Raw genomic sequence first — 19,386 nt, forward strand, 5'->3', positions numbered from 1 at the left:
TATTTGTTGTACTGATATATTCCAGGCTTGTGTGGTTTTTACATTTATATAGTTTACATTTTGCTTGACCCATAAATAACACTTGCAAGATTAAGAGGGCCATAGTTTAGAGAGTATTTACATAGCCCCACCATGCATACAGAGCTTTTAATACCTAGTAGACAAAATCAAGCTGTTTTGCACTAAACATTTTTCAATATTTTTCAACTTAAAACCCCTGACTAAAATACAAGCAATATTTCATCCATAATGCTGCTGTTAAACCCCTAACAAATCTAGTCTGATATTGTAACAAACTTCTTCGAATTCAGGGATATAAAAATATTCAGCTTTTAAAATTTTAACTGTACAATATGTACATTAGTATTTGCACTGTTAAATTATGAATACATTTAAGCCTATGAAATACTACATTATAAATATCAATGTTTTTTGATTTAGAATTGCAGCTAATACATTTTAAAACCTGGATAACGCATTTGAAAAGACACAATTCTGGAGCCTAATCCCTTAAGCCCTTACGAAAGTATTTGTTGCGTAAGTAGATTCATTGACTGAAATGGGGTTACATGCCTGAGCGAAGGACTCCAGCAGTTGCACCTCTCTCACTGCTGGGGGGCGGGGGACACAGCGTAAAAACCATCACCGCTCATTGGCAGCTAAGTCCAATTCCAGCAGCTGAATTAACATCTTCCTTTACACAGGCACACAGAAAACCCTTACAGAGGGATGGAATTCTTAAAAAAAATCGTGGAGGGAAGAACATGAAAATTAAACGTATAAACCATTTACTGCTGCTTTAGGATGCATCAAGGCCTCAAGCGCTTCAGTTTCCACATTCCGATTTTTGCCTCCTTATTAGTGGACTCTCTGGAAAAGGAGCACTTTCACAAATAGAAAAAAAATTCCAGTTTTTGTAAGGAAACGTGAAGGAGGAAGAATGAGCTTTATCAATGAAGAAAGGGTGCAGTATAGAGCCTTATTTTCTTGGCAGTAAGAGGAAAAAGTCAAAGATCACCCTGTGTGGGTATAGCTACAGCACAGGACTGACAATTTTATTTATTGATCTTTGTTGAGTCCCCTCTCTCAGATAATTCAACATAGGTGAATAGCGAGCATAAATAAAATGTCTACAAAAGGTCTGTATCAAGAACTGCAGTAACACTATTTTGACAGCTGCAACATAACATGTAAACCTAGCAATATCTGAGCAGATCATCATTTGGCGTGGTGACATTTCTGAACGTTACTTGTACAATGTAAACTCTGGCAGGGTTATCATTTACACTGGCAAAGCATTAAGAACCTTAGCAACTTGCCTAAGTACAATTATTAATATAAAAAGATGTGGTTCAAACTGTAGCTACAGAGTTGACTGGTCTTCCCAACTGTTAAAAGCAAATTAAGAAATGATGCAATTTTTTCCTTTGTGTCCCCTCTTCTTCTTTGATTTGGTTGTCCTTTGTCCAAACTGAGAACTCGATAATGCAGTAGTTGGACCAGAAAGGTCATCTGTATAGTACGGATATCTCAGTGATCGTGGCTGTGGAATTGGCTGTCCTAGAAAATATCCTTCCTCTTCAGAATCGGATGATGAGGATGAAGTTGAACACCAGGAGTCATCTTCCTCACCATACAATCCAAAAAATTTATCAACCACCTGATTCCGCAGTGCATAATCAGACCTAGTATGGGCATATTGTCCATACAGCTCTGCATTTTGAATATATGCCCGAATCTCACGTGAGCTTCTATTTTGAATGAATTTTTCATGATCCTGAGGGGAGTAATAACGAAATCTCTCTCTTGGAGAACATCTTCTTTCTGTGGCCAAGTTAAGTGCATTATCTGAACGAGACTTCCTACTTCTTCTACGATGATGAGAAGGCCGATTTCCACGCTCTTCAAAATGGTAAACACGCCTACGAGTCCTTTCACTCATTGGAGGCTGACGTATTTCAACATTCTCGTAACTGCCATTATCAATAACATCATCTGAAAACTTCACTTGCTGTGGTCTAGACTGGGATTTAGATCTTCTCAGTACAGGCATATGCACTGGCTTCTCCTCTGGTAAGACCTTTTCCTGACACAACTCTGAGCTCAGACTCTTCAAGGACTCTGTGCTCCGGTGGAGCATTGAAGAATTCAGAGTTCCCATGTTGCTCATTTTCTCACAGTCCTCGACCTCCAGTTCTTGGAAAGTTTGCAAAGAATAGAGAGATGGCCGTGGCTTGCCTTCTCCATCCATTGAAGCCCCTGTGGTGGGAGTGGAGAAAGGAGGAGAAGGAAAATGAGAGGACTATTGAAGAGACAAGTATGATAACAAAATAAATATTAAACATTTCTTTTCAGTACAGCAGACCTTATTAGTGTTTTTTGGAACTACTACCAAAAGAACTAGCTTCATAGAAGAATAAGCTTGGTTTTGATTCAAAACACTTAAGTATTAGCTCTGATTACCAAAGAATTAGCTAACATCAGGACATCTAGAGCGGAAGAAGTTTAATACATTTAAAATATTTAAACAGGTCTAACACCCATACAGCTAAGCCTCTAAGAAAAAAAGGATTACTTAAAATTATTCTACAGTCAGTGCTTGCCATTTTTAAGGCTAAAATATCTCATGTTTCTGGTATCACTAAATTCAATATTCCAGCTGTTTCTACAGGAAGGCCAGGCTTACTGCCTTGCAAAGAAGGATCCTTGCCCTCCAAAAATCATCAGCAGTAAGTTGGCCTGGTTTACTCTAGGTCTGTGTCCAATAACCCTTCAATCCCACAACAACAGTGTCGCCTGCCCTGTGACGTTCCCAGGTGCAATACCTCCAGTTCCTCCTCCTCCCGTGCCCCTTGAACCAAGCTCCCCCGTCAGTTCCTTCATTACTGCCTGGACAATGCAGCATGTGGTCAGTCCTCAGTGACACGAGTAGCTACGCTAATTCACATTACAGAAGGAAAGGAACGGAGAAGAGGATAGGACAATTTTTAAAATGGGGGTCTCATACCTAACTCTCAGGTTTGTTTTTTTTTGTAGGGAAACGGGAAAGGAAGGTTAACACACACGCACATGCACACACAGACCCTTGCATATCTGACTTTTATCCCTTTGGCTAATTTCAATCACGTTTGACAAGGACGTTCACAAAAGTGGATTATCAGTTTCTCTTTAGTCAATGGAGAAAGATAATCTCATAAACCTCATTTCCTAAGGCTAAGAAGGTTACCATCCTTTCAGATTTTCTACATATTTTTACAAGAAAATCAGGAAATTACCTAAAGTGTTTTGCAGATTATCTTTAATATTACTCTAGTATATAATGCAACTTCTTGTACTTAAGGTATGGAAAAAAATAAACCTTCACTTGCTTAAAGTGGTGGTTTGTATATATCAATGCCTAGTTCAAGACCATTCTTACTCTGTTTAACATTATAGATTTTTTTGTTATAAGCAAAGGAAAGAGAATTCAAAAGGAAAGAAGAAGAATTTAAATAGACTTTAAGTAGCAGAAATGTATCTTGTGGAAGAATATGTGCTCAATAAAAGCTATTGCCTACTTTACACGCATCTCTTGCTACTAAAGCTTTTTAGAAGTCACAAATACGAAAAGTCTTAGTTCAAAATACCCCAACACGCTTTGGTTGACCTCTCCATCAAAACCATTCATTTTTTTCCCCCATTACCTGTGATGTTAGACAAAGCCAAAGAATCCATTGAGTCTCGAACACTTTGTTCTTGCTGTTTCAGGTCAGACAAACATTCAAGTGAACCTCCGTACCATGGTGTTTGGTCATGTTTGTATCCTGACGCCCCGTGTTCCATGTCTAGCTCCTGGATTTTCCTGCTGCTGGCAGGGCCTGGGTGGCTGCCATAGGCAGAGTCACCCAAGCCATCTTGTGACTGGGCCCAGTACATGTCTGATTGATACTTCTTACTTGCTAGGCTTGGATTATTTTTTTTCAAGTCCAACTTGCTCTTGACCATGCTATCAGAAATCCAGTGTTCGCTTGATCTAATGTCTACTTCAGCGGGCTGCTGGAAGAGGCTTTTATCACCAAACTTCAGAAGAAGTTGAGTCATGTAGTCTTCATGTTCAGCCCATTCTTCAGGGTCTTCAGGCATTTCTTGCTCTACTCTTCCTTTCCAGAAGTCTTCATTAACAAAGCTTGCCTCTTCCCTTGAAAGGCTTAAATCATCCAGCTTACGAGAAAGAGTATCATCGGCATTGCCTGAAAGGCCAGGAAATTTGTAATTGAGGGCCGGCGACAGGAGGAGAGACTGGCGGCACTGGTCGGCTGACCGGCTGCTTTTTCCCATGCGGACACTCCTCCTGGAATCTCTGGATCGAGCAGACTGAAACGCAGAATCAGAAGAGTCGGAGGCATGAACATCCTCTCCCAAGCTGCAGGTTTTTGAACAGTAAATCTGCCCTTGCTTTGGAAGGAAAGGGCAGCCAAGCAAAGAAGTCTTGCACTGAGCACAAGAAAAGCAAGTCTCTGTGGCATGCCAGTGCTGTCCATCATAGGTCATCTGAGCATGGTCAACACCTGGAAAGGGAGAAAAAGCAATGCTTTGGGTTTCTTTAAAAAAAACACTTGCACAATCCACAGTTCTGGAATGTGAAATAACTTCATAAATTGGCTTTCCCTTAATTTGTAAGTTTAATGCTTAAAAAGGACATACTTACCAATGTGCTCCCCGCAGGTCTCGCAGTATTCCGCATAGAGAGATTCAAAACAGTTACAGCAGAATGGTCGCCCATCCTTCATGATGTATCTCTGTCCACCCAGGATTGTTTCACACTCGAGGCAACAGAAGTGCTTCATGTGCCAGTGGCGACCTTCAGCTTCTGTACACTCATCAGCAAAAATGATCTTTTCAGAGATAAAAAGTAAACTTTTAGTTAAGTGGCCAAAACCTCACCTTGGGAGTTAGAGCATGCAAAAGATCCTAATTGTGCAGTTCGCACGCTAAATTTATTTTTCTTTAGCTGCCTTTTGAGTACAAAGGTAGAAACAACAATCTCCCATAGCTACTGTGGCATTCTGACCTTCTCTATAACAAAAAACAAAACAAAAAAAGACCGTAGTTTTTAAAGAGAAAAAAAAAAAACAGCCACAAAAAAACCCCCAAAAAACCCCAACCCAAAACCAAGAACATAAGAACAAAACCATTAAAGAAGCTGCTAGCAGGATGATATTTTGGAATATTTGTACAGATCCTTTTTCTAATTCAGTCTACAAGATTCAATTCTAAATACAAACAGGTATGTACTTTCTAAATACCATCATGTTGCCAATTTGACAAGAAATGAAACACCCCTCAGCCTTCAAACACACCTGTGCAGCAGAGTTCTGACTTCTTAAATGAATGCATCTGAAGTTAGTAATTGCCCAAGTGATGCAGTTTGTTAACTGAACAAGAGGAGCGTAGATTGGCTGTAAAATGTGAAGTATTTACCTCATCGCAGGCTGAACATCGAGGTTTGAGAAGTTCAGCGTGGTGTCTGCCACAGTGAATTTTTCCATCTTGGTAGAAGTAGATAAGGTCAACCAGCAGCTCATTACACGTGAAGCACACAAAACACGAGGGATGCCAGCACACACCAGGCCCAGCTCTCGAGGCAAAAACTGCAACTTCACCGCCATTTACTTTTGTACCACACTAGGAAGAACACCAGAAAATGAACACACTTCCCATCCCAAACTACTAGCTTCTAGCATTTAAACTAAGTTAAAACACTAAACCCAATATGCAGGTTTTATTCCAAAATTCTGACAAGGAAAAAAAAAATTCTTAATTTTGGTCTAGACAAGCTGTGCATCAACAAACCTTTTGCGAATAGAAGTTTATTTTATATATAATAACATTTTTAAGCATATGCCTGTTCTTCATTTGTCATTACTTTAGTGTGGATCAGCAACAGGGTTTTTTGAGTAGGAAATGTATCAAAGATTCAACTCCTTCCCAGTATCAAAGGTTGTGTTTTGCTTAAGCACGCATTACCTTCTTTCCATTTACATGCAGTTTCAAAAATGCTCTTTTTTTTGTTTTTGGTGTTCTGACTTAGACAGAGATAAGCTTACACATAATATTCAGATACTGTACTTTTACATTATTCAGCCCGCTAGTTGGCTTGTGGCACCAGTAGTATTACCTGTTCACAAACCGCATGCATCACTGCTCTTGAGAGTAGCTTAATAGTGCCTCGGCCGAGTGCCTCCTTTTTGCGCTGAGAACTGAACATCTGCAGTTCCTTTTTTTCTTCTTCACTTAAAGACTGGCAGTATCTCACCTTCCAGTGAAAACACAGGAGAACTCATTCTAGTTACTGAGCTTTTAAAGTAACAGATTAGTTAAGTAAGTGCACGTATGCAAGAAATTAATCAGGTGTGCTGGCAATCATCATTAAACTTTTCCAACTTGTCTTCTCTACCTTCTTAAGTAGTACAGAGAGAGATTTTGTATGCATTACAGGGAAAAAAACCCCACCATACTAAACTAAGAAGTTGTCTAGGCAAGAAACAAGATATTAAAAAGCCAAACCAAAACCTGCTTGTATCCTAAAATAATGAAATGAACCTAAATCAGCCATAACATTGTCCTTTAGATTTATGGTTAATTGCCCGCAACTAAGTATTGCAGTATACACAAGATCTTAAGTATTGACACCCCCGCCCCCTTTCCTTACAAAGAGCTTGTTTGTTATTTCCACTTCTACTCCAAATTACACTGCATATCTGAGATGCAAACCTTTTACTATCACAAAGCATCCTTTTTCTGTGCTACAATGCAATTCCAGGAATTTGTAGGTTCCTGGTAATTGGTGGGTGGCTGCAAACACTATAAAACCAACTTGTGTTAAGTTTATTGCAGTGACACCAGCCTCCCTAACAAGCAAAGGCAGTGTCCTTCCAGACAGCTCTTATCTGCACACAAGCCAACTGGACAGCTAAACAATGGACTCCGTGTGCACACCGTGCTGCTTTATAGGTCAGAAGCCACTGCAGGCCACGGGGCAGGCTTGTAATAAATACACAGGTAGGTAATTCTCCACGTAAAAACCACCTGGGAGACCGAAGCCCTGACAGTGCATCCTAAATTCTGTATTTACCTCGTTATCGTGGGGTGGCAGCTGATAGAGAAGTTGTTTAATTCGGTGTTTCTCTCCAGGGCTGTTAACATAAGGGACCTTCTCCTCTGGCAAGCAGGCAAAATACAGCTGGACCTGACCAGGAGAAAGACAGAGTTCAGACGGAGGGACATGCATCACCCAAGCGCCGCAAGCATCCTTCAGCTACTGTTTTATCTCAGGTCTCATTTACGAGGAAGAAGGTTACGCTACATTAGACCTGTGACAGGGTTTGTGCTGAAAATACGAGACCCCGATGAACCAGCTCAGCAAACCTGAATTGTCTCTGATAAAACTAGCACCCAGCTGCTGAATTGCTTTTCTGGAATGCAATTTGCAGTGACAATTAGGGGGGTATCATAAATTATGCACATTTAATGTTCTCATTATTCCCACCCCCTTCAGGGCTGGTCAACAACCCCGTGGAAATTCCAAGTTTCCCTCTGCAATTTACCACACAAGGCATGAAGCTTTCCAGAAAACAGCCACTATATAAACAAATTTAATTTGTTCTCTGCATTTTACACATTGTTGAGACAAAAGCTGTTTTGTAGTCTCCTGCTGATCAGGTTCACCCAAAGCATCAGCTTTCATTGCTTCCATGTGGGCTCTGGTAAGAAGGTGGAAACATCCTTCCCTTGGGAGGAGGCTGGATCCAGCCACATTTCAATCAGATGCAAATTAACTATGAAATTTTCACAGGCTGCACGTTTTTGATAAAGAAATCAATATTATGTGTACACATCTATCAATCTTCACTTTTTTTTTTTTTTTCTCAGAAGAAAATTATGACAGGAAAGCTGTAATGAACACTATGACAAAGCCCAATGGTAAAAAATATTTTTGTGGAACAGCTACAGATTTATTGTTTTTCCTATGCTGTTTCCAGCTTGTCATGAGACCTGGGGCTGTAAATAAGAGCCGACGATTGGCAAAAATATTACTTGCCATCCAGATTTAAATAATGCTCAGGTCAACAGCTTATTACTGTGCAAGACAGATGAAAAAGAAGCAGTAATCAGTCACTTGACTCAGGAAGCAAGGGAAAGGTTGTACGAAACATGATTTGGCCTTCATTTAACCAAAATTTAAACACCAGAAGTCTACTGTAAGCCCACTTACTACTGACTGTATTTCGAGAAGCTGTAGGAAAAGATAACAACGTGCAGTACAAAGTGAAGCTTTAAAGATACCTCATGCCCTTTTCTCAAGTTTATTGCACCATTCTCAAAATAAGTAATTCTTCTTAGAAAAAAATCTTTTCTGAGTTTGAGCTAGCTGGATTATGAGGGTATTTTATGGCATTTAATTGTTCTGGCAGAACGTTAGCTTGCTGTTCGCCTTAAGGTCCGATTCATCAGTATTCTTACATATGCTTAAGTAAGTGATAAAAATTTGAGTTGCCTTAAAAATAGCTTATTACTTGCCATTCCTGCTGACTTTTTACTTTTTTCATGATTGAGAAAATCTCCCCATAGCAAAAAGGAAACGTCTGCTGCGCCTTTATAACTATGGACTGTATTAGCTTGCCAGCTGAAGGAGGGTTGCTCTGCCTCCATTAACAAACATCACAAAGCCACTCCACCCATTTAACACTGGATATTACTGAGTACCCACCTTCAGCACAGTTGCAATATCATCCAGTAAATGAATACTATGAGAGGTTCATTTTGATCTCAACTTGCTCATCAATAATTTCACTTTTATTTCCATTACCGTGATGTTATAAAAGATAAAGAAGAAAGGGGAGAGGGGAAGGAACAGCCCAACCAACCCATGAGTGTCAGCTCCAGAGACCATACAACAGAAATCCTGGCATGAACAAATGGCAGGCATACAACTATTTAAACAAGCATAAAATACATTACTACCTGTCACAGTGACAGAACGCTTTCGTTTATGTGCACTGTAGTAACATACGTGTTCTAGATGTCAAATGCCTAATTATGTACAGAATTGTACAAGTGCAGCAAAGTACTGGCCAAGTAGCACAATGCCATGAGGTATGCCATGAGCTTTAATTTAAACTAATAACTTATTTCAAAGAGAAAGCAAATTTCTACGCTGCTTTTAGACTCAACAGTACATACCTCTGCAGCACACATTTATTGAAAAATCTTGACTGGGAAGGTTTTTTTGGAACATAAAACTCCTCAGTGGTGAGGATTTTAAGCTGCCTAAACACAGCCTCATTGGAATAGGAAACAAAACAAGAAGTGTTTTAGACAAATTTAAGTTTTATAATATTATAAGAATTTAATTAGACTTGTAAAGGCAGGGTATAACTCCCTTAGACAGTCCCTACAAGGCTTATTTTAAAAATGCAGAAGCAGTGTTGGTACCTGCTCTGGTCGGAGGCCTGGGGGGACCCAGGCATATTCTTCCAAGGCACAGCCAGAGTCATCGTCAGATGTTGAGCTTCGCTGACACCCGAAAACGAGATTGTTAGCTTTGGGCTCCATCTCCGATGGCATAAGTGTGAAGCGTTAAATATTTCAGCTGCAGCTCATCAAGCAATTGATCTGGAGGAAGAGATTAACAGAGCTTTAATAAATTTGAACATGCAACGACTAATTATCAGCATAAATGATCTTTCAACAGTTTAGTATTCCTTGTGTTGCCCAGAACAATAAATGAATGAAGCATCATTACAACTTGCTACAAGCAATTCAAAAGTGCTTAGAAGAGTTACAAAAATAAAACTACTCAAGAAAAAGAAAACTAGACACACACTACCACGTTTGGCAACCAACAAGTATTTCAATATTATCACTTTTCATCTTTTATAGTTCTGCTTGTTTCACATCACAGGTTATGTGGAGGTCTATCTAGGAAAACCCCATTGAGCAGATATTAACAAAAGGAATGACAGGAGCTGTTCCTGAAGTCATTACTACCACCCATCTAGTAACACAAAAGACATGACAACTGCTTGTCAAAAACTAAAGAAATTGTTGAGGAAAGATGGTTGTGCAAGTAGCACCCTGTTTTTCAGAAGGGAGGCACAGAGCAGTGAGCATCTGCTGGATTCCTCTGAGAAGGAGGACTTTGTTTTAGCTGTATCAGAGCGGAAGGGCGTTGGTCCAGTTAAATATCTGAAATCCAATTATGCCAGATTAGGCTCTGTAAAATGCATCATAATCGTTCTGTTAATTTAAAACCCTACAGGGAGATGCTTCTGTTGATTCACTTAATATCAGTGGGATCATTTTGAGTCACAACTGGCAAAGAAGGCTCTCACCAACATCTGTAGCATTCTGCAGTAAAAAGCTTATTAAGATAAATATCTTACATTAATTCTAGCAGGAGTTCTTAGGAAAATCAGACCAGGAATTTCATGGAAGTACAGGTTACCAAAAGCAGAGAGGATGTATCCCACCATGACAGACATCCTGACCACTGGGGTAAGAAACAAGCTTGCTTTTACAGTACAACATGACACATGAGCTGTGCCTTCCCCGTTTTAGGCAATTCTTTCACCTGTTCATCTAAACACAGATGCAATTTTGTCAGTGCTAAATGTGAGCTGTAGAAAATTTTAATCTCCTTGACATATACCCTTGCTGGTGGGTCTAAAGGGGAGAGCAATCTAAAAAACTTCTGGTGGGTCCCACATTGCAGTTCCAGTCTCATCACCACCATATTAAAGAAAACAAGTTGCTGCTAGATCACAGGTGGAAGAAAGATTTAAAACTGCGTACCCAAGTGTTCTGCTAATTACTCAACAGGAGTTTCTCCTTCTTCAAGCATGAGGCACTGGTTAGTGCCAGGCTCTGTTGATTCAGTACGTAAACCCAAACCTGCTTCATAAAAAGTGGCCACGTGCACCCAAAGCTACAAACTTGGAGAAATGACGATATTCGGTATTACATAGTCTATCTACCCCCATTTTCAATAAGTCTATACATTCCCACACGCAATAAAAAGAGATGGGATTACTTAACTCTTCCACTGGGCTAGGGCTCAAAAAATTTAATTTGTTTGTTAAGTTTACTCCATCTGGTTCGAAAACATATGCTCTATTTTTGGTACACTGCTAAGATGCCAACACGCTTCTGTTACGCTGCATAGCTGCACTGTAATAAAAGATTCATTTAGTATTTGACGGGGCAAGCAAACCTGCCAACCTCCCCTTTGAGAACAGGCTATTTCCACAAGGCTTGTCAGGCAAATTTCTGAAATCTTACTCTAGCTGAATAAGTGAAGGTTAGCAAAACAGCATCTGAGCTTAGCATCACCATATTACAACCTCTGTCAAGGAAGGCGAGTAAAATCAAACTCAGTCCTAAAAGCTTAATCCTGTCTATTTAAAATACAGACACCCTGGTACATACTAGATCCCCTGAATTAATTTCCTTCAGAAACAGATGATAAGACAAGTGATACAAAACTGTTTCCCCTCTCCACATACTAGTAGAAGTGAAGTCAATCATCAGGTATGGTTTTTGTTATTGTTTGTGTAACACTGGGGGGCAAGGCAGGAGGGATGGAGGAATACTGAGATGCAGTTAAGAAATCACTGCTAGCAAAAAAGGCAACAGTGCTCACTGTTGCAGACGAATGGGGATGCTCAGGTTGGCAGCTCGTGTCCTGCATCATCTATACCTAAATAACTCTGAAGTATAAAATCACTATGAGTATCATGGAGAAGCACAAGTCCTTCCAAGATGATCTTAGCAGCAGATGAACTGTTTTACAATTTCCCTTCAGAATGAGGTAGATATCTGGTTTACAATAACGTGCCACTCGCTGACGCCTGAGCTGGTATTTCCAATTCTTATGGCATTGCATCACCAGAACTCGTTTGTCAGACTGTCACTTTTCAAGAACTGACTCCTGCCCAATAATCCAGGAATAAAAGGAGTCACTAGATGAAACATCTTTCCCAACATTTCATTAGGCAGCCCGACCTCAACCGCACCACAGGAAGCAGATCTGAAATGCAATTTAGGCAGAGAGACAGGTTCAGCTCTGCCAGTCCCCAGGCACTGGAGCGGGGTGCACCCCGGCCCGCTCACACAACACCCAACGCTCGCGAGCGCACAGGTAATTCAGTAATTGCTTCATATTGTTTGTTCAAAAACCCCTCTCCGTAAGAACAAAGATTAACTTCTCTGACTTACCTTCTTCTCTTGAAAGACAAGGAAACAAAACAAAATCTGAATGTATGCAGGCTTGTTAACTTTTCTGAGGGTTTTTGAACACTAAGGATACATGCTACTTCTACGTGGCAAAAAGGAGCGCCGGGTTATGTTGGGATTTCAAGTACAGCAAAGGTAGGTAAGTGCAGGAGCACTTCTTAATTCCAGAGGAAGACAAGGCGTTGGTACGAGAGAGACCAAGCTGCTTTTCCACAGGGACTGAGCCTGCCTGGGCCGCCTTTGACCCATGCATTTCAGACAGCAGGCACTCCAGCTCCAACAAGAGAAAACCACAGACCCACAGGCCCATTTTCCCAGCGATACCAGGCAGGTTGAAAGTATGGCTGGTAGAGAATAAAGGAAAAATACACCTCACCTCCAACTGTAAAATGCAACTTTGCAGTCAGGGTGCTCCTCCCCAGATAAGGCAACTGGAAGCGTTTAAAGTGAGGTTCATAAATCTCAATGAACCGAGATTACTCAAAGGACAGCATTCACTTTAAAAGAAAAGCTCTACCATAGAGCTAATGCTAAACCGGGTATAAAATGACTGACTACACCATCTATCAATACAGCCATGTCACAAATATCGTGGTGCTGCTGAGAGTGAGGTTTCTAAACCAGCCCAGCTTAACAGCAGGCTATCTGCAGAACTGTTTTAGCAACTGCTTGTTTAGGAGTTTCTCCTTCCTCTCCTGCTCAAGTGTAATTTGGTTTGCATTTTAAAACTACAGGGTTCTTCCTCCCCGCCCCCCAGCCACACTCATCCTTCAAAGTGATCTGTTTAAAATGATTACATCCTAAGGAGGATTCAAATGAATATAAACAACAGCTGAAAAAATAAATGCTTTCCGAAGGATGAGTAGAAAAGTGGTCTTTCTACTCCTGCCATGACATCTACAAAACACAGCAAGGATGTTTTGTTTCGCTTTCTTGAAGTCTGTGGAACATTTTGAGGTTTCAGCTCTGTTCAAATACTACCTCTCAAAAAAAGCTTCATAGCCTACAAGGAGGTGTATTTCACTGGCAGCTTGACAACTATGAATAACATAATTGAACTGAACAGCTAAATTTGATTTAAAAAGGAAAGCAACTGATACATTTTTTTCCACTGATGTATTAAAACGACCATATTATGACAAAGTTCTTAGAAGTGAAGGCAAACTACACTCCTAATTACAAACGTATTGGTACACAAAATGTTAGGATATAAAACTTGGAGCAAAGCTGTTGCTGAACCCCATATGAAAGTTATCCCCGTGCTAGGATTTCCAGCTCACTGATTATGTTCACCCCTGACCAGATAGAAGAGGTCATGATTTGTGAGCACAGTTAGACAAACATCTCCTTGCCCATCCCCTGCTGTTTTACTCTGTCCTGCAGGGCAAATTGTTTAACAACTTTTTTGTTAGAAGGCTTGTTAACAAGGCTATAGGGGATACAAGATGCATATCGCATGCATCCATTCACAATGAAGGCTCAACGAGTTAAGATTAGCATGGCCAGCCCATTCACCTGCTTATTTAATCCCTGGTGCATGATAACTACATTAGAAGAGGAAGGGTGTAATACAGCAGCAACAAACCACCATAAAATACCTATTAATAATTTAAAGACTATTTCCAATATGTATTACGCGAATGATCAGAAAGTCCCGTTCCCTAGCTACAGTACAAGTAACGTATTTATAGACAGCTCTAGAGCTCTGTACTTGGGAAATCTGGGTCCAGAGTTGACGAGCAGAAATTGTATCAGCACCAGCACACAGCGACTTCTGCTGCTGTTGGGTCCTTTGAGTCATGAACTACCCCGAGCAGTGGGGGAAGCAACAAAGCCTGTACACTTGTTCATTCAACAGACCTTTAGGTGGACCCTAGAAGTAAGAACGTTTTTCCCTTTCGTTAACCAGCGCACACAGACCGACAGAAGAGTTAACTGCTTTCCTCCTCTAGCATCCTAGCGCAAAGATCTCTTTTTCCAACTGGAAGTCGGATGATCCTTCTCAGGGTATTTTCTTTCGACGAGCCGTGCTGCAAGGACAGGCTACCTGCGTTAACAAAAGGAGGAAGCCCCGTGACAAAGCATCGCCCCACGCCAACACATCTGATTTGGATGTATTATGCTTGGCGCTGTGTAGCACTGATGGAAATACAGGCGCACGCTGCAGTTAGGCAAGAACCAAACCTCTAGCCGAAGAAGCGGTATTCTCATGGATGCTTTCCCCCCCCTCCTTAAGAGGGTGTACAGATTTAGAAAGAAAGAAATCTTGCCTTTTACAGTCTCCCATTGATTTTTTAAATTCTATTTTAAACAGCAGCCAGACTTTACTCCAATGTACACATATACTCAGGTTTCACCCCGTCACCTGTTGGCTCCCGAACAACACCCTTCTTTGTTAGGGCTCACAGCCCTCATTTGAGACAAGTTTCCAGAGAAAACACTTCAAGAAAGTGTTCAATAAGTCACAAGACCGGAGTTGTAAAAACAAAATTCCGCGCATAGCCCGCTTTCTTCTGACAGACACGCTGAGCCATATGCGCTCATCCCGGAGGAGCCGGGACGATGCTCTTCAGCAGGCAGAGCTCTCTGAAGGGCAGGTGGGGTTTTTCCCGCCCTGCCCAAGTTTCAAGGACCTTACGGTGGGTCCGAGGCCCCCCGGGTCCCCCCGCTCCGGGGCCGGCTGCCCCAGGGCTCCGGCCCCCACCCAGCCTCTCCGGCGGACGAGCCGCAGGGGAGAGCGGACACAACGCACCGCAAATTACCTCTTTACCGCACCGAAACAGTGGCAACGCTGCTGGCGGAGCCGGGCGAGGAGGCGCAGGAGAGGCGATGCCCGCCGCAGACCCGACCCCCAGCCCCCTCCCCGCTGCCCCGGGGCCGCAGCGAGCAGCAGCCCGGCCCCGGCGGCCGCAGCCCCCCGCCGCGCTCCTCACCCCGGGCCGGCGCAGCGCAGCGCGGCGCGGCTCCCTCCCCAGGCGGGTCCGGAGCAGCGGCCGGCGCCAGGCGCGGCCCCGCCGAGGAAAGGGGCGGCGGGGGGGACTCTCCAGCCCTGCCCCGGCCCTGCCCCGGCCGGGCGGTGCCGCCGCTCCCCCTCCCCGTCCCGCCTGCCGGGAGCGCTACCTGCGCCGCCCCCCCGGACCCCCCCCACCCTCCGCCGGGGCTGCAAGCCAGGGAGGGGGCAGCTCCCGAGCGCTCCTCCCCAAACGCACCCCACGCCGGCACCGCCTCCCGGGGGGCTCCCCCCGACCCCGGCATCCCCCGCCGGGGCAGGAGTGCGGCCCCAGCGCCCCTCACCCCGCCTCCGTCCGGCAGCGGGAGGAATTTCTCCCACCGGGGATCTTCCCTTCAGAGCGCTGCCCACGGCGGGGAGGGGGAGAAGGCGGGAGCCGCTCCTGCCACCGACCCCGAGGCAGGAAGGGTCGCCGGCCCCGCCGCCTCTCTGCCCGGCGACCAAACCTTGGCAGAAGCGATAAACTTCTCCGCTCAGGACACGACGGACAATGTGGTTTAGCGACAACGCTTTTGTTCGTGTTTACGCCCGAAATAGATTTCCCACCCCACCTACCCTCCGCCGTGCTCCGGGCTGACCCGGCCCGGCCCCCGCCGCCCCGAAGCGCACGGAGAAATCGAGGGCTCGGATAAGGACGGGAAAACATTTGTTCTAGATCGCCGTGTATAAATAATAAAACCAAAAATCAATCCGAAGCGGAGGACGACAGCGAGCAGATGTCCATCCCTGCCTCCCTTAGCACATCCCAAGCGAGAAAGAGGCGTCCGAGCCCCAGCTTATGCACAGAAAAGTCCCATTTTCCGAATGCCCCCGGACAAACAACTGCCAGCCCTCGCTCCCCCCCGCCAGCGTGGGCACGGAAAGCCCCGAGAGGCGGGGGTTTGGCTTCAAAGGCTGGCGGGCAGCTTCCCCTCCGGCACCGTGAATGTAACCGTGAACACCGCGGTCAAATTTCCTCTTTCCTCTTCCCTCCCGCTCTTTGTCCCCCTTGGGAAGTCATTATCAAAGGGAATTTATTCGCGCTGCATCTCGGGGTCAAAGCGGCACCCCCCCCCTCGCTGCGAGGGGCAGCGGCGGGCCGGTCCCCCCCCCGGTCCCGCCTTATCGGCCCGGTCCCGCCGTGCCGGACGGCGACGGGGCACTTCGCAGACACTTATCGCTTCCCCCAGGAACTGGATTTGCATGAATTTAAATTCACTTCTTCGAAATTTGAATGACTTTGCCCGCAGGGTGCTGAGGGGAGGCGGCCCTGGCGGGTACAGGCGCGGCGGCTGCCGCGGGCAGAGGCGCTCAGAGAAGCATCCCTGTCTCCATCCCTGTCCCCATCCCAATCCCCATCCCTCCGGGCACACGCCAGCCTCAAGGCGGGCCGGGAAGAGCCCCCCCCCCCCCGCCCCGTGTGCTGATTAACCACCACCAGAGGCAGGCAGACAGAAAGGCGGGCTGATGGGTCGGGACCAATATGGGCTACCTGACCTCACGTCGCAAAGCCTATCCTGGGTTAACGACGTTAAAAGCAGCCCACCCCATCACAGACAGACCCCGCCATGAGCCGTGGCCAGAGACCGTACAGGTATACTGGTAACCGCAGGTGGATGAGGGAGGTCCCGCACGGATCCAGCCCCATGAAACCAAAGCTGCGGCCTGTGGCTCCTCCAGCGGAAAAAACCTGCTGAAACTCCTGCAAATAAACCAGCTCCCGTCCTTCCACACCCCATTTCACTTCCATAAGCAGTTTCGCTGGTTGTACTACCTCCATTCTTAAACTGCTAAGCTGTTTTGAGGTCAAAGTTGGCGTATCACTTGGATGAACCAGAGATTGTGTCAGAGCTTTTGTCAGTGCTGGCTTTACAAGACCCAGACTGTTTTCTATTCCGTTTGTTGGACTGAGCAGACCCCATCTGGTGGCCAGCTGAACATCTGCCAACTCCATTCATCATTAATCAAAAATGGAAATGTCAGGAATAACGTTTATTCTTCCCCACTACACGACTGAATTAAATACCAACAATTTGCATATATTGTCTACTCCTTTTCCAGGGGTGCCTGACCTTTTCTTAGTAGTTCCCCGCAGCGAGGGCTCGCCGTGTCTGCACAGCACATTGCAAAAAGGAGAATCTCATTTGGGGACTTCTGCAACACAACCAGCTCAATGGCTGCAGATAAGTTTGCAAAGTTTCCTGACCTAGAGCCTACCGAAGCCAAAGAAGAGACATTCATTTACTTTACTGGGCAGTCAAACTGTCCCCAATCTTGCTAACGCTTTCGCTGATACTGAAGTGTTTGAGGGCGTTACAGAGACAGTTGGCTGCACTACTCTCTTTTCCTGGACTTCTCTGGCTCGAGCAGAGAAACTACTATATTGTTCTGGGCAAGGCACTTAAAGATTATCAGGCCAAAAACAACCATTGCGATCTTCTAGCCTGAACTCTTGTGGTCGTAAGATTTTCCTAAAATTACTGTCTGCATGAACAAAACATTTGATTTTGATTTAAAAGTTCCAGCAATGAAAAACCCACAGTAACTCCTGTTAAATCCACTACAGCCCTTGTTAAATTGTTTCAATTAGTCAATTATTTTAAACAACTTTTTTTTTTTTAAATCTCTGATTTCTGTGTTTCAGTGCTCAAACACTGGATCCTGGATCGTATCATACCCTTGAATGTTAGGCTAAAGAACCAGCTATCATAACTCCCCCTAGGCATTTGCAAATTGTGAAAGTCATTCCTTAGCTATCTCTTTTGATTCAGGCTGCTTTCACAAGAACAAATGTGTTGCTATGATTTTTTTTTTTTTTTATTTTTACACAACAAATACGACAGCACGCATACTTGTTATCTGAAGCATAAACTATGCTACAGAAGTTGCCAAAAAAAAAAAAGAAGCTAAAAAAAGACAGGCACTAACTGACTTGCCCTTTAAGGCATGTTCCACATTCTTGACTGCGGCTGGGTAGAGCTGATCCTTCAAACAACCGGATGGTTCAAGGGACTTGTAATTGATATGGAACCTCTTGCCCTAAGGTATTAGCACAAATTTAGTCTAGGTAACAACTTTTACTACTGACCAGGCCAGGGGTGTTCTCTGGCCTGTAAGAAATTCTGTATCAGTGTGGTTTCCCAGTTCTGCAATTATCCACATCAGGGAACATCCCCCGAGATAACACTGTAATTGCTACCTTTGTTGGCAGTCACAGAAGAGAGACCAAGGAGCAGAGAATGAATTAACCTCTCGTGCTTCAGAGGCGGCTTCTCCGAGTAGGACAGTGGCATAACACCCACCTCTCAAGCCCGATTAGTTCTGTGGATAAACAGAGGAGTTCACCCTCTACATCATCACTCTTTAATGATCACCACCTCCACTCCAAGAGTTTTAATTAAGCATCATCTCACCTGTTCATTTAAAATAAAAAGTTGCAAGTCAGCTATGAAAGGTGAAAGTATGCAGTAAGGTGAATGGAAGCTAGAACAAAAAAAAAAATCTGTGAGTAATAATTCTTTCAGAGAAGTGAATAAGAAAACTATTCAAAATACATCAAGTTTCATGTTTTGAAACGAAACAAACCAAGAAAGGTTTTGCACATTTCTGACAGAGCAGGAGTTACAACTGCCCCCCAAGGGGTTACGCACAAATCAAAGCCCACACTTGACGTAGGCGGGTATGCCCTTCAGGAATTTTAGGGATTGCAACTCGACCATGTATGGTCCTGCCTGCAGGCTACAGTGCAGGGAGCTCTACAAAGTGTTTACAGCACCAAGGTCCTTTCCACCTTCAGTGGCCCCAGGTCTGTGCCCCCAGGGAGCGAAGAGGCCAGAGTAAGGGATGCGGTTCCACCAGGGTCTGAGCTGATCTACGGGAAAACCCAACCCAGTTAAAAAATGCTGGTTTAGTTCCCTGGACTGGCCAGTGTTGGGATAAGGAAAAACGAGGACCAGCTCCTATGAGGCTGGACTGTTGTGGAGCTGCAGGCTCAGTTGTCAGCCTCACTCTCTCTCCCTTCTGGGAAAATTGGGAGTTGTGGGCCTTGCAAACACAAGGGCAAGAGGGTCTTGCTCAGCTGGTGCATCAACGGCCTGATCTCCAAGATCACTTTGCATGACGCT

The 19,386-nt window shown here is 44.1% G+C and overlaps 1 protein-coding gene across 5 annotated transcripts in view; it reads right to left on the bottom strand.

Annotated features, from left to right (window-relative positions):
• Window positions 1-19,386, bottom strand: part of PRICKLE1 (prickle planar cell polarity protein 1) — a 65,830-nt gene continuing 46,444 nt past the window's right edge. For 2 of the 5 annotated variants that reach the window (XM_087767535.1, XM_087767537.1), the window contains exons 2-8: window positions 9,475-9,654; window positions 7,115-7,228; window positions 6,158-6,295; window positions 5,461-5,664; window positions 4,688-4,874; window positions 3,684-4,547; window positions 1-2,259 (exon numbers count right to left, since the gene is read on the bottom strand). In XM_087767535.1, coding sequence (XP_087623661.1) covers window positions 1,403-2,259; window positions 3,684-4,547; window positions 4,688-4,874; window positions 5,461-5,664; window positions 6,158-6,295; window positions 7,115-7,228; window positions 9,475-9,606 — 2,496 coding nt within the window. In that variant the 5' untranslated portion in view covers window positions 9,607-9,654 and the 3' untranslated portion in view covers window positions 1-1,402. Of the gene's footprint in view, window positions 2,260-3,683; window positions 4,548-4,687; window positions 4,875-5,460; window positions 5,665-6,157; window positions 6,296-7,114; window positions 7,229-9,474; window positions 9,655-15,035; window positions 15,090-15,206; window positions 15,345-15,567; window positions 15,655-19,386 lie in introns of those variants that run through there. The other 3 variants (XM_087767539.1, XM_087767536.1, XM_087767538.1) reach the window with 3 other exon arrangements.

This window comes from Nipponia nippon, unplaced genomic scaffold, assembly GCF_047370975.1.
Source record: "Nipponia nippon isolate SJK-2023a ecotype South Korea unplaced genomic scaffold, ASM4737097v1 scaffold_3, whole genome shotgun sequence".
Taxonomy (NCBI): domain Eukaryota; kingdom Metazoa; phylum Chordata; class Aves; order Pelecaniformes; family Threskiornithidae; genus Nipponia; species Nipponia nippon.